The sequence below is a fragment of the Stegastes partitus genome, unplaced genomic scaffold (assembly GCF_000690725.1).
Source record: "Stegastes partitus isolate 25-593 unplaced genomic scaffold, Stegastes_partitus-1.0.2 Scaffold264, whole genome shotgun sequence".
NCBI classification, from domain to species: Eukaryota; Metazoa; Chordata; class Actinopteri; family Pomacentridae; genus Stegastes; species Stegastes partitus.
Window position 1 is genome coordinate 286,636 of NW_007577995.1, and position 13,482 is coordinate 300,117.

The 13,482-nt window shown below is 43.3% G+C and overlaps 1 protein-coding gene across 1 annotated transcript in view; it reads left to right on the forward strand.

Moving 5' to 3' along the window:
• LOC103357616 (neurocan core protein-like) overlaps positions 1-13,482 on the forward strand; it is a 36,581-nt gene that overhangs the window by 16,718 nt on the left and 6,381 nt on the right. The window contains exons 11-13 of the mRNA XM_008282235.1: positions 523-1,656; positions 6,349-6,465; positions 11,399-11,512. Of these exons, the coding sequence (XP_008280457.1) occupies positions 523-1,656; positions 6,349-6,465; positions 11,399-11,512 (1,365 nt within the window). The remainder of the gene's footprint in view (positions 1-522; positions 1,657-6,348; positions 6,466-11,398; positions 11,513-13,482) is intronic.

Sequence of the window (13,482 nt, forward strand, 5' to 3'; positions counted from 1 at the left end):
TATGTTGGCATTTACAAATCAGAAACTATGTTATGACATGAACACCGTAATATTTTGAAAGCTCACACTTGCACTTCTTTCAGACTAAGAGTGTGATGTCGCTCACCTGTCTACCTGCCTTCACGACTGTAATTCGTTTTTCATTATTTGTCCGCTCTCTACACACACTGCTCTCTGGTTATATTTATCCCAGACTTTGGTGTTTAACATATTATAGAGGAAAATGTTCAGCACTATCAAGACCTTTTCTTTATATGTTTTTCTTCTCGGTGTCCGCAGAGCTTTGCCAGCTGCTGTTGGTAATATTGACGTGTAGACAGTACTGCTGCAGCAATAGAGAAAAACAGCTGACGGAAATCTCAGACAGCTTAGAAGAGTTTGTTTTGCCGCCTTTGGCAAAGTGGAGAGAATCCATAAGATGATTTTTCACTTTGTCTTTTGAACCCTTCTCTCTGTCTGCAATAATTGCACTCCTGACTTTCCCTGTTTTTCTCTTTTTGTTTGTTTTTGCAACCTGCACAGGTTTGTTTTCTTGGGGGAGTTCATGGTTCAGCAGCACCCCGAGGGAGAGCACCACAGCAGCCAGCGAAGAGTCACCCACTCATCTGGCATCATCCACTTTGACTGCCTCCTCTAGCTCCATGACTGCAGAGAGCACCAAGAGCTGGGAAAGCTCAGAGACGTCCACCTCCTCCAGCCCTGCGCCTGAAATCACCTCTTCAGCCGGGGAAACCTGGATCCGGGTTGAAGCGGAGACCACGACCCAGATGAGCGACAAGAGGGACGAGACGGTGACCTCCAGAGCCAGCGGCAGAGGGAGAGGAAGGGGGAAGAAGAACAGGGGGGAGGACAGGAGCAGAGGTGAAGACAGGGGAAGAGGAGAGGAGAAGGGGAAAGCAGATGAAGAAGGGAGCGGGGAAATCACTGGCGCAGAGGCGAAAGGGGAGATACAAGTCTCACGCCGGCCAGTTGGAACAAGCAAACCAAGGGAGAGATCCAGGGAAAGATCCAGAGAGAGGGGTCACAGGAAGGGGCAGTCCACCACTACCACCACTACCACTACCACCACCACCACCAGTCCTCTGGAGGCCTCGGTCATGACTGTAACTGGAACAGAAAGCGACTTTTCTTCATCCACTTCACCAACAAAAGAAAACTCCTCTCTACAAGCCTCACAAGACTCATCTCAAACACCATCTTCATCTCCATCCGCCTCACCATCCGTGTCCTTCTCCCAATCATCCCTTTCTGAATCCCAGTCCATCGACCCATCTCTTCCCTCTTCCTCCTCCCCGTCTCCAACCACTTCCTCACCATCCCATTCCCAAACCCCGTCCCTGTCACCCTCACCGTCATCGCCCTCTTCTTCCCATTCGACATCGCAAACCGTTGGACTCGGGGTCTCGGCTCCGTCTCTCCTCTCAGACAACCAGGACAGCGTCTTCGACCCCTCGACGTTGCTTCGCTTGGTCCCAGCGGAGAAGGCGGTTGTGAACGACTCTCTGGATTATCCTCCGTCGCTAGCCGGACCCCCAGACGAGGAGGAGCCCACTTGGTCGCACGCTGTGGGATCAGGGGCCCTTTTACCAGGCAACATGGAGGAAGAAAGCAGCAGAGGAGGGGTCAACATCAGCACCACGACGCTCAGCCCTGCAGGTGAGCATCACACCTTTGAGCATTGTTAGAGTCAGTCATCCACAATTCATCATTATTAGTATTATTTAGAATCAGAATTCAAATGAAGGGAAATAAATCCAAAGAAGTCAAGCAGAAATAGTTTAAACACACCTCCTGGTTAGTGAATCTTACTCAGAAGAGAAAACAAAGGCGAGCCTTGAGAGGATTACCCAAACTTCCTGCTCCATCCTGTCCCGTCTGTCCGTTTATCTGTGACCTATATTACTCAGCACAGCAAGCGGTTGTGCCTTCTGTGAGTGATTATTATGGACTTTGTCCTTTTTTTTCCCCTCCAACAAAAGTGCTTCAGATATTCTGGCCAAAATATTTTCTCGTCTGCTACTTTAACATTTTGTGGGAGTCTCCTTTCTGCTGTCTCACCATCTCTGTGCCTTCAGTGGGTTGGACTTGTTTGTTACGCATCAGCTTGGTGCAAGAGCTGTAGGGGTGTGGACTGGAAAGCAAATGTGATGACAAAAAGCCCACTTTCTGTTATGCATGTTGGCAAATTATCTGGTTTTCTTCATAGATGTTGAGTGTGGAATGGGAGTTGCAGTGCTGGTTGCAGTAACTGGGGCTAAGCCAACATCTAAAGTTCTTTAAAGCTGCAGTGACTTGTGGCCGCAAGAAACAAGTTGGAAGCACTGACACATCACCTGTTAAGCGGATGGAGTACTTGTTAGAACACAGTTTTACTGAGATATTTCAGAGCAACATTACCTTTCATTTGGAGTAGTGTTTCCGACAACCTGATCCTTTTTCTTTTAGCTCTGGCTTTGGCCTCCACCAACTCCAGCTGCTGCTCACTGGAGGAGATGTGTTGCTCTCTTTCTTTTTAAAAGGTGCTCTGTTGGATTCCCATCAGGTGTCATACTTAGCCTGGACATAGTTTTGACTTTTTTCTTCTTCAGACTCTCTTGTGTGATTTTGGTATTGTGTGTAGACTGGTGTTAGTATTCCTCGTCTGCCAAGCTTCTGCAGACTGGGAGTGATTTTGTCATACAGCACTTTGACATATCCACAGCCACTCATGCTGCCATCTTATAAATCTATCATCACCCAAACACATTTTGCACTAATACAACCTCATGCCATCACACTCCCACCTCACTGTCGGGACTATGCGTTTACTGTGGCAGTCTTGACCAGGTTGACACCAAGCATGCCGGACCCCATCTGAGCCAAATTTATCCAAACAATGAGCTCCATCAGGCGTCTTTTCTTTAGCAAAGTTTAATCTGGAAATTTTGTGCTGAAGAGAAAGCAAACGTTTTTTTCCATCTTGGACACTGTTCACAGAGGCAGATGTTATGCAATGCCCTTCACACTGTCTGAGCTGACACAGAAACTTCGATTTTTTTTTTTGTACAGATAACCCCTGTGCCAAGTCTGACGCATTTGCTTGTCTGTTTTTTTTTTTATTTTTTAGAGCTGGATTTTGAAAACAGCTCACTGTCTGTGGTGTCATTTTAGCTGGACAGCCACAGTGGCTCTCATTAGTGGTAATATGGCTCATTCTATATCCCCTGATTACTGCTGCAGCTGTGTTTCCACTGATTTTAAGCTGTTCACCAATCTCCCTGTATCCTTTTCTATTTTTGGGAAGCCCCACGATTAGATTTTTCAAAATTAATTTGCCAGTTATCTTTTTTTAGGCTGTTCCAGGATGCAGACATGCAGATAGACACACGGCTACTTTTATAACCATGTTCATGCAATTAGGCTAATTGGAAATTACAGGTGTCCTAAATTTTGTTTCACTAATGACAGGTTCTGTAACTTCTGTGTCAGTGATCATAGGTGCATTCGCTTTTGTCGCGTTGAATTTCTGCTTTGGAGCCTGTACTTCAAATATAATCCTTCTCAAGCATCTGTTTTTGATTGTTTAAAGAAGGAAATACTCTTTGCCAGCTTAAAAAAATATAACGCAGTTGTTGAGAGGTGATGCAATTTAGAACAATTTGACATTTGGGTGATATTGCACAGTGGCGCTCTGACATCTGTTGTTGTGCTTTGTGTTGTATTTGTTGTAGTAAGGTCTCATGAATTGCTCCATTTGCTGTTATCACAGCCAGTAGAAATGATAGACGGAACCAGGAAAATAAAGCCCTGGTTGTGAAAAAAAAAAGAAAAGGTAATTATCTTTTAAGAATGCCTTTTCATTTCTTTTCCTGTGACCTTGCCACTGGCTTACGAATTCAAAAGATTCCGTGTGTTTTCCCCCCCATCTACATATCTTTTACTCCCACCATAAGCAGACACCACATCCCCGCCACCATTCACAATCTGATGATTAAGTCTGCAGCACAGTACATCTGTGTGAAGCTCCTGGCTGGCCACCTACTTATTTTTTTTTTTTGCTTGCTTGATAATGAGAGCACATACAGGAAACATCCTATCACTGAGTGCTCGGAAGCCCCTTGGGCATCATGCTATCACACATTTCTATGGTGATTTATTCGTCCTCCCTTTGAAAGCGGCTCATGTCTGCGGCAGGCATGGTGAGCCGCCTGCTCCGAGTGTGAGGAGTCTGCGGATGGAAAACAGCTGTAAACTGTATCGACAAGAAGCCGAGGGCAACCATCTGGGCTGCTGGTGCACAGTATGAGGGTTGATTGATTGACTGAGAGACCCTGGAGTCATGCAGGCAGAAGGCCATAAACACACAAACATGCACTGATATCTTTGCTACACAAACAGTAGAGGTGGATGGATGCACTTGCAGGAGATTGGAACAGAATAATGGCTGTCAGCTTACATCTCTTTCTCATGCGTGCACTCCCAGCTCCGGCTAAGTCCCTCGTGGCCGTGGTTTCATGGTGGTGGTCAGTATTTGCTCTCCTGACTGGATCACAGAGCACTTCATCAGTCAGTTCAATCAATGAGAGAGAAGAGAAAATGAGAGCCTGAGGTTGGATTCAAGGACCTTCAAGAACAAAGCATGAACACACAATGAGTTTCTGGGCTTTGTCTGATCTTTGTGAGACAGATTTTTTTTTAAAAATCTTCTGTAACATTTAAATTGCAGCCAGTTTCTTTGTTTCCATCATCCTCTTTGTGCTCTCCTGCCTTCACAAATACCAACTCTGACTTGTTAGGCCGGCAGTGTTTATCCGTAAATCACATTTCCTAGATAACCCATATTTTCTCTGTGTCTGTGATTACTCCAAGCTGTGTGTGACGTGCGGATTAATACTTACAGGTATCTCAGCGTTGCCGCAGCAAAGTATTATCCCCTAACTGTCCTATCTCTGTAAACTTATTAGTTGGATTTTGCTGTTGCCAGCTTATTGTTGTTTGTACCAGTGGTGTCAGCCGCTGTGCAGAGCGAGGGACAGTCCACTCTGTCAGCTCCTTCTACAGACTATTGATTTTTCTGCACCACTCGCTTTAATGAACGGCCAATCGCACAAGGTTTATCTTTCACACACACACACGCACACACGCGCTATAGTAAATCTGCTTGTCATAACAGTTGATATTTGTCAAGCCGTGCCATGACCTTGACTGATGCGGAGGGCGCAAGTGCACGTTGGGCCCAGACTGATGTACATTAAATGAAATGCATGGCTGGTTTTAGCACCTGACTTCAGCAGAATTCAAAGCATGAGCAGAGGGGAGTATAGATCGCAAAATTTATCATAGACCTGCAGCTATTGAGAAATCTTGCTCAGTACTGGAGTCCTTTTGATTGAAAACCTTCAATCTTCCCTTTGTCCCTGAACCTTTATTTCGCCCTGACGGTAATTCAGAAGATGTGAGCTTGAGATGTCTGCTTCTGGTTAGTTATTGAACAGGCTCAGCCTCGGGGCTAATCATAGCCGAGGTATTGATTTTCGCTCATCGCACCGTGTAAACACAAACACACAAACCTGCGCACACACAGACATGCACGAGTGTCAACCTCGCACAGCACCCCCCTCCTAAGCAGCCCTCGGTGTCACAGAGAGAGCTGGCAGAACAAAGACTCCCACAGCCCAGCTTTTGCGGCCAGCACGAACGAGTGGTGGTTTTCAAAGACCTTAAGTTGCTATAATGAGCAGCTCAGGGGAGAAACACGTGGTGGCGTGTCAATTGATATGGAAATTTGTAATTGTGGAAGGAGACCACACACACGCACGCATTTAGGGAGTGAATAGCCGGGCCGAGGCGCTCACCGGTAGGTCTGCTCGTTTCTGTTGAGGACGGCTAATGTCTGAAGTTCTCACGCTGCCCACTACGCTCGCTGGAGTGAGCCGAGGCTTGCTTTCCATATGGTAACCATGACAACTGTGGCTGTGAGTGGATGGCGAGGTTGAGGCTCTCTGGCTTCTGATCCCTTTGAAAAGAGACGGAGTGTGAAATGGATATGCATGTGTTGAAACCGCTGGTTTTGGCTGAGCTGCGCTGATGGAAAATTAGAGCGGCACGTTTTACTGAGTCACACATTGATTTTGTGTTGGGGTTTTTTTTTTTTACCCAAAATATGAGCAGTGGGGGAGGAAATTAAGGTTTCAGCCATCCAACTTTAGAGGATCACTGTGAAAATAAGTATTTTCATCTTAGATATATCTGTCTCATTCTTGCCAAAACACAAAAAAACATTGTCGTTTACAGTGGCACCAGTTAACTGCCTTTTTTTTCCCCCCCTGAATGCACCGCCTCTTACCCCCATCTGTCTGACTCTTTTAGATGAGGTGGAGCCCTGCGTGACAAACCCATGTCTGCACGGAGGAAAGTGCCTTCCACAGGGAACGGGCTACAGCTGCTACTGCCCACAAGGATACACTGGGGAGAACTGTGAGATTGGTGGGTGACGCTCACACATGCACACTCGCACATCCCACACACACACACACACACACACACACACACACACACACAGACATAATGAAGTCAGCCCTGCGTCAGTCTCCACGTAATGACTTAACGGCCTGTTTGCAGGTCAGAGGTCAAGCTGTCCATCACCGTGCGAGGCGGGGTCGAGGTCAAAAGTTTATGTTCAGAGGGTGAGAGTTGGGTGATGCGTTTCCCTCAAGGTCAAACTAAGAGAGCTTTCACTTGTAGGATTTTATTTTGCAGAAACAAAATTAATTGCTAAAGTACTGTCAGGCAGCAACAAACCAATATGCTTCAGCTCCAGGTTGCATAACCTAAATGGTGGTGCAAAGCTCTGCTCAGCAGTTCTCCAACAACTATGGACTCCTCATTATTTGAGGTGTGACTGCATTGTAATGACTACAGACGATGTTTTTTGTAATAAAAATAAATTTACAGCCAGTTATGTGGCCAAAACTACGGATTGCGGTAAAATATGCTCTGAATTAATTCAACACCGGTTTTGAAGAGCGTTGTATGTTCACACTGTTGGCAAAAGTGATGAAATGAACTATATTTAAAACAGCCGACATGCAGGCTAAATGCAGCTCATTGTCGAGTGTGCAGCTGAGTGACACTGTTGTCCCACAATGCAATGCACAATGGAAATGAGGAGCTGCTCACAGCTGAAACAATAAATTGAGGGTGGCTGCGAAACAGCTCTGAAAAAAATCCAAAAAATGGTTAGTGTTAACTCTGAGAAAGAAGATTTTGTTAAGAGTAATGGGCAGTCGCTTTGAAAGTTGGATTGGATTGCATATGTACTGATGGTATATACTGCATAGTTCAGATTGTCATGAATAAATGAGTATTATTTATTTGGGACAAAATTCAATCCTTGTCAAAGCAGGAAAAACACAGATGCCAAGGCTCTCAAAAAATCATGACTGTATATAAAAGATGGAAGTAGCCTTCAAGTCTAACACGTGAAGTCAAAGCAGAAACGACTTACTTGACTGCATTTTTATTGACAGCCAACAGAGGGCGACCCCTCTGGTTGCAAAAAAAATTACGATTATGTGGAAAGCTATGAGAAAATGATCCTATATCTCGCTAGATTTGTTACGTTAGTAAATAGTTTCCTAATAAGTTTAAGGTCTCATCCACTAGTTTAGAGTCTCCTTCAATACAACATGATGACTAATTTTGTATATTATGATTTAATTTAGTGTAAAATAGATGATAAAGCAGGGTATGCTTTAGGGCAGGGGTGTCCAATCCTGGTCCTCGAGGGCCACAATCCTGCATGTTTTAGATGTTTCCTTCTTCCAACACACCTGATTCACATGATCAGGATCATTTTCAGGCTTCTGCAGAGCTTGATGATGAGCTGATCATTTGAATCAGGTGCGTTGGAAGAAGGGAAACATCTAAAACATGCAGGATTGTGGCCCTCGAGGACCAGGATTGGACACCCCTGCTTTAGGGCGTAGCTACTACCATCCTTCGCTCACCACCTCCAGTTTTAAAACAGCAGGATAGTGAAGGCCAAATCCAAACTGAAAACTCCAAAGCGATAGTCCATGAACCAGTGGATGTTGCCATGATGGTTACGTCTATCTGTCTGTGGCCATGACATTGAACACAACATGTGCAGTAACTGAGCCACAGAACTGGAACATATAAATGGACGCAACCTCCATTAATGCCATTAACCACACTTGTGCTGCTATTACAACAATGTAATGAATCGATTGCTTTTTTTGAGGGTGTTTACTTAAGTACAAAAGAATATCTGCAATGTTTCCAGGAATTATCTTTAGATTCTGTACATTTATATTGCGGTGGCACATCCACTTCACATCCAGCTACATTTTCTTTTTTTTTTGAAAAAGCTCATGAACCTCTGCGTGTCCCTCCACATCCCAAAGTAGACACCAGAGACGCTTCTGCGAAGGTACCGTGACACTTTGACATTGAGGTATAAATCTGTCTTAAGGGTCCTAATTTGTTCGTTAACACCTGTTCAGCTCATTAGGCAGCCATTCCTCAAGGAAGCGAACACTTCATGAATAAATAAATCACATACAGTAGCGTATTTATCTGCATTCAGAGTCCTGCTCGGGCTGTGGACGCCCGACGCTTGCTAAGTTTTGCGCGTTCAGAGTCGCAGAGAGACGGATGGACGGACAGACAATCAAACTGACAGGCAGCAGCTGATGCGTGGGTATGCTGGAAGGCTTTGTTATGGATTTGCAGAATTTGCAGTATTATCTCTCTGAAGAGCAACTTCCCCCTCTGCATAATGGATGAGAGGGACAATGGGATCAGACTTTTTCATAGCGAACAACAAAGAGCCGGACTGATTTTAATGGGGAAACAGAGCTGGTGGTGTGTGTTAAACTGTATGTGTTTAACTGTGGACTTTCTCATCTTGAGGTCGCTCAAGGTCACACTGCTCGCAATTAGGAAGGAGCTGTTTCATAACTATCCGGCTTTCTCCTTCTATATTTTATTCATCTGTATTAATATCACCGTTAAACGTGTATTTCTGAGGCTGAGGTGTTGGGCCTCTACTTGTTCCTGGGGGGCTCGTTTCTCCACCGATAACCGAATGAAACACTTTATAGGGAATCCAGTCTTTTTGACTAAACACACAGCTCAGATGTATTTTCTCTTTCCTAAACATTTTGATTCACGCAGCACCTCACAACATTTATAATGTATTAGCCTGAGCTGCAAATACAAGATATGATTTAAGCCACAAAGCAGTTTATGGGAGTTTATTTATTTTTGCTCCTGTCACATTTTTACACACTTTAGGTTCATTTTTCACTGTAATATAAAGTCCTGCACCTCTTTGGAAACAGCACAACCATGGCTGGAAGTAGATAAAACTTCTTCATGCAGTATGTGAAAGTTATAATGCTCTCAATCATTAAAAAATAAAAAAAAGCAAAAGTTGAATTTCTTTGACTATTTTACCAAAACTGAAAATACTTTAAATCAACATGTTGAACATTTTTCTACATGCCCACAGATGCTTGGGGAAAATGGTGACTCTACATACTGTAGATATTTCACTGCTTAGGTTTTTAATTTGTTTCCTTACTCGTCTCCTGCTGGCCTTTTGGTGCACACAGCCTGAGTTCAGCTGAGAAGTCCCAGAATTTTTGTCACGATGCTGTTGGTCGCAGCTGAATCACTAATTGCTTTCCTCGTAGCACTGAGAAGTACCGATGTTCGATTTTTTACATATAAAAAAATCTGGTTTCGTGAAAAAAAAAATCAGTATTTTGGCAATTTTTAAAAATAAGACATGTATAATGAAGCGTATTATTGAAATATTACAATTTTAAGGTTACATTTGGTTAATTTTCCAAATGAAAGCACACGTGATGAGTTCAAGGAAGGTTAGAAAGTTGAAAATCTGACATTTTTCCTTCACATATTGGCTTTATGTGAGTTAAACTGCTGAACCAGGTTGTCAAAGACAGATATTTTTAAGAAATGTGAAATGTGAAGGATACTGTTAAACTGATATTTGATCTCATGCAGAGACATTGTTCAACTGAAACAACTTTTAACGAGTTGAATGAGTCATCAAAGAAAGCACATAAATATCTGGTCTTTGTATATGTCCTCAACAAGCAGCCTCTTCTTCTTTCATTCATCTTTAAAGCACTTCCACTTTCATAAACAGATGAACAACCTCTGCTGCCGGAGTTAGACGCATTTTCTTTTAATCTGCAGCTACACCAAAAGTAGGAAAATTGGATCTTAAAAAAAACATTCAAAAACAATCTGACTTAGTCTCACACTAGCAGCCTGCAACATACTTCGCTGACCAACCACAAGTTAGGCTCAGATTAAAAATGAATCCTTCTGCAGGCAGCACTCAGTGTGTCCGGCGATGACAGTCTGAAATGTGAAAATCTTGGATAAGGCTAAAGGTCACTGTAGTTTGATCTGTCTGACACTTTTAGCTCTTCACAGCCACTGACCTTTCTCACTGTTGGGATTTTTTTTTTTTTGCTTGAAACTAAGTAACCGTTAAGATGTGAGGAAACACTCTGAAGTGAGTTTGAACTTGTAAGTAGCTTTCTTTTTGCACTCTCGCTGTGAGTTTTAATAGATTTGTGCAGTCCTGCGGTGGATCTATTATTCTGGGTTCCAAAAAAAAAACCCCACAGTGCTGAAAGAAGATTACATGCCCTCCATTTGCAATGATAAAGTGATACTTTATTGATCCCTGTGGAGAAATGTTCCTTTTGCCTGCCTTTTTATTTTTTTGGACGGAGGGGTTAGAGAGCAAAGATAGCCGCAGAGCTGCAGCCCCGGAGCTGGGAAAAGGTTTCAGTTGTTGCTGAAGGCCTTTTCAGCTGGGCGGGGGGAGGGAGGGCGAGTCTCATCCACTAAATTTATGTCTGTTTTTCAACTGCATTAAAGGAAAAGCAATGCAATGTGTAGGCTGCTATTTCCTTGTCATGCAGTTGTCTGTAAACTGAGACAATGGGCAGAGACAAAAAGAGCAGATTAGACATACATAAAGTCAGCCATAAGCTCCGTAAACGCATAGAAAGGAAGGTAATAACACTCCAAAGGCTTTTAGAGTGTCTTCCTCTGTGAGGGGATGTGGATAAAGAAGGAATGTAAGGAGGATTAGGCTGTCTGTATTCTCCTCACACCCTGTTTGAATTATGATAATGTACTCACCAACAAGGACACATTTCAGTGTTTAAAGCAGAACTAATAAGCAGCTCATCTTGTGTCAGAACTTGAATGGAAACGAGCGCTCGCACAGCTTTTTTTCCCCCCCTCCCTCCTGTATGAACAACATCCCTTCATCAGAGCACATTCTTTAAATTTGAACCCTAATGAGATCTGCAACCCGTCTGCTCCCTCTGCTTCCTCCTCCCCGCAGATGTTGATGACTGCCAGTCCGAGCCTTGCGAAAATGGAGGCACTTGCATCGACAAGATTGATTCATTCCTCTGCCTCTGCCTGCCCAGCTACGGAGGAGACACGTGTGAGAAAGGTGAGAGAATAAAGCGACGCGCACATGTGGAGAAACGGCAGATTACTCCGAGGTGTGTAAAGATGAATTCTCACACGTTCTTTGATGGTATGAAATGTTTCCTGGACTGTGTAGCGCCAACAAAATCATCGCATTGTGGTGCGTGCAGCCACAGCGGTGAACCTATTTAGATTCCCAGCCATCTGACGCTCGCTGTAAAAGGTTCGTTGCTAACCGGTGCTGCTGGTGGAAATAATCCTGATCAGTGTGCAGCGTCTGTTGCCGCTGTATGTCAAAACACAGTATCACCAGGCTGCATCTCTTCACAGCTATCAGACGATGTATCTGTGTGTCACAGGGCTGCAGGGTGACAAACACAAACGGAATCTCCTGCGTGCAAAAAATACATTTACCCACCGTTTCATAAGCATCAGCTGCTATTTGCACACTTTTAAGTCAACATCTGTCACGCACACCCTTTCCTATATTTATGTGTAGTGGATCGTAAGAATAAAAAACATTACTTTATTGTGCTTGGAGTGAAAACAATACTGTTTTATGGTTTGAATTGTGTTCTGTATGTAGTTGAAACCCTCTGAAAGTGGTTTATGGGCGTTTTTTGTTTGCTCCTGTCACATTTTACGGGCTCATTTTTTCACTGCAGTATAAAGTCCTGCACCTCTATGGAAACAGCATGAGAATGACTAGAAGTAGAGAGAACTCAAAATGGAAATAACAAAGTTATAGAGCCATAGATGATGGGAATATTTCCCCAAAAAAATAAAAATAAAAAAAAGCTTGGAACCAACATGTACAACATTTGTGCCCACAAGTGACTCTACATACTGTAAATATTTTACTAAATCTTTTTTATCTGTTTCCATTCCTGTCACTGCTTATCTGTAAGTGAACACATCCTGCAGTTCAGCCGAGAAGTCCCTGGATTTTTGTCATGTGCTTGTTGGTCACAGCTGAATTAATAACGGCTCCAGGGTTGGAACGCAGAATCTAGTGCAAGCTTCTAATTTTGGCAAATTTTTGAATGAAACGTAAAGAATAAAATTAATTTAATGAAAAATCCCAGTTTTCAACTTAGATCACTTTCCCAGCACCACAGATGAGTAACACAAGGATTGTTGGAAATCTGATGATTCTTTCTATGTGAAATTTTCAGATTTTTTAAAAAAAAAAAGCTAAAATGTCTTTCAAACCCGGTAACAGATTTTAGCCTTCACAGGATGAAAGTTCCTCTGTAGAGGTTCCTGAAAAGAGTCAAACGCCACGTTTACACCGAACATCTCCCATCAAACCACAGTGACATCGTCTCCTTCTTCCTCTGTGTTTTCCTGTGCACATGACCAGGTTTATTGGCACATTATTACCGCCAACTATTGATTAGCAGGACGGCTAAGCTAGAGCCCCATGCGGGGCTGCATTCTTAATCCCACTCCTGCTGAATTTCTGACCATTCACGCCCACACAATATAGAGCTCCATTGATTTTGTGTCTTCTCTGGTCCCCAAAGGGAAAACACATTATTTGACTGTGTATTTTTAATGTGTTACTGTGGAGTAGCTGTCAATGTAGCGGAATTACAGTTACATTCCTAAGAATTGGCTATTCGAGGGCAGTAGGTAAAAATTTCACACATTTCTTGATAGAACTGTAATATGTGCCAGAAAAAGTGTTTTTATCTTTAAATGAGATTTTACTTTAACCCACGAGAATAAAGCAAGTGTCACTGCTACCAAGAGATGGCAGATTTGTGCCTGTTGTATTTAAACACTTTTGCACAGCTGATACGGCGATAAGTCAAAATCTTTTCCATATTTGTTGGTAACAACAGAGGAAATTGTCCAAATGTTTTTTCAAATTCATCCATTAACTCCGTTCTTCTGGTGAGGGCAGAGACACAGTTTATTTCCTGACTACCTGCTTCCTTCCCTCAAGCAAAATTGACCTGTGGGATCCCAATGCAGTCCTCTAATGTA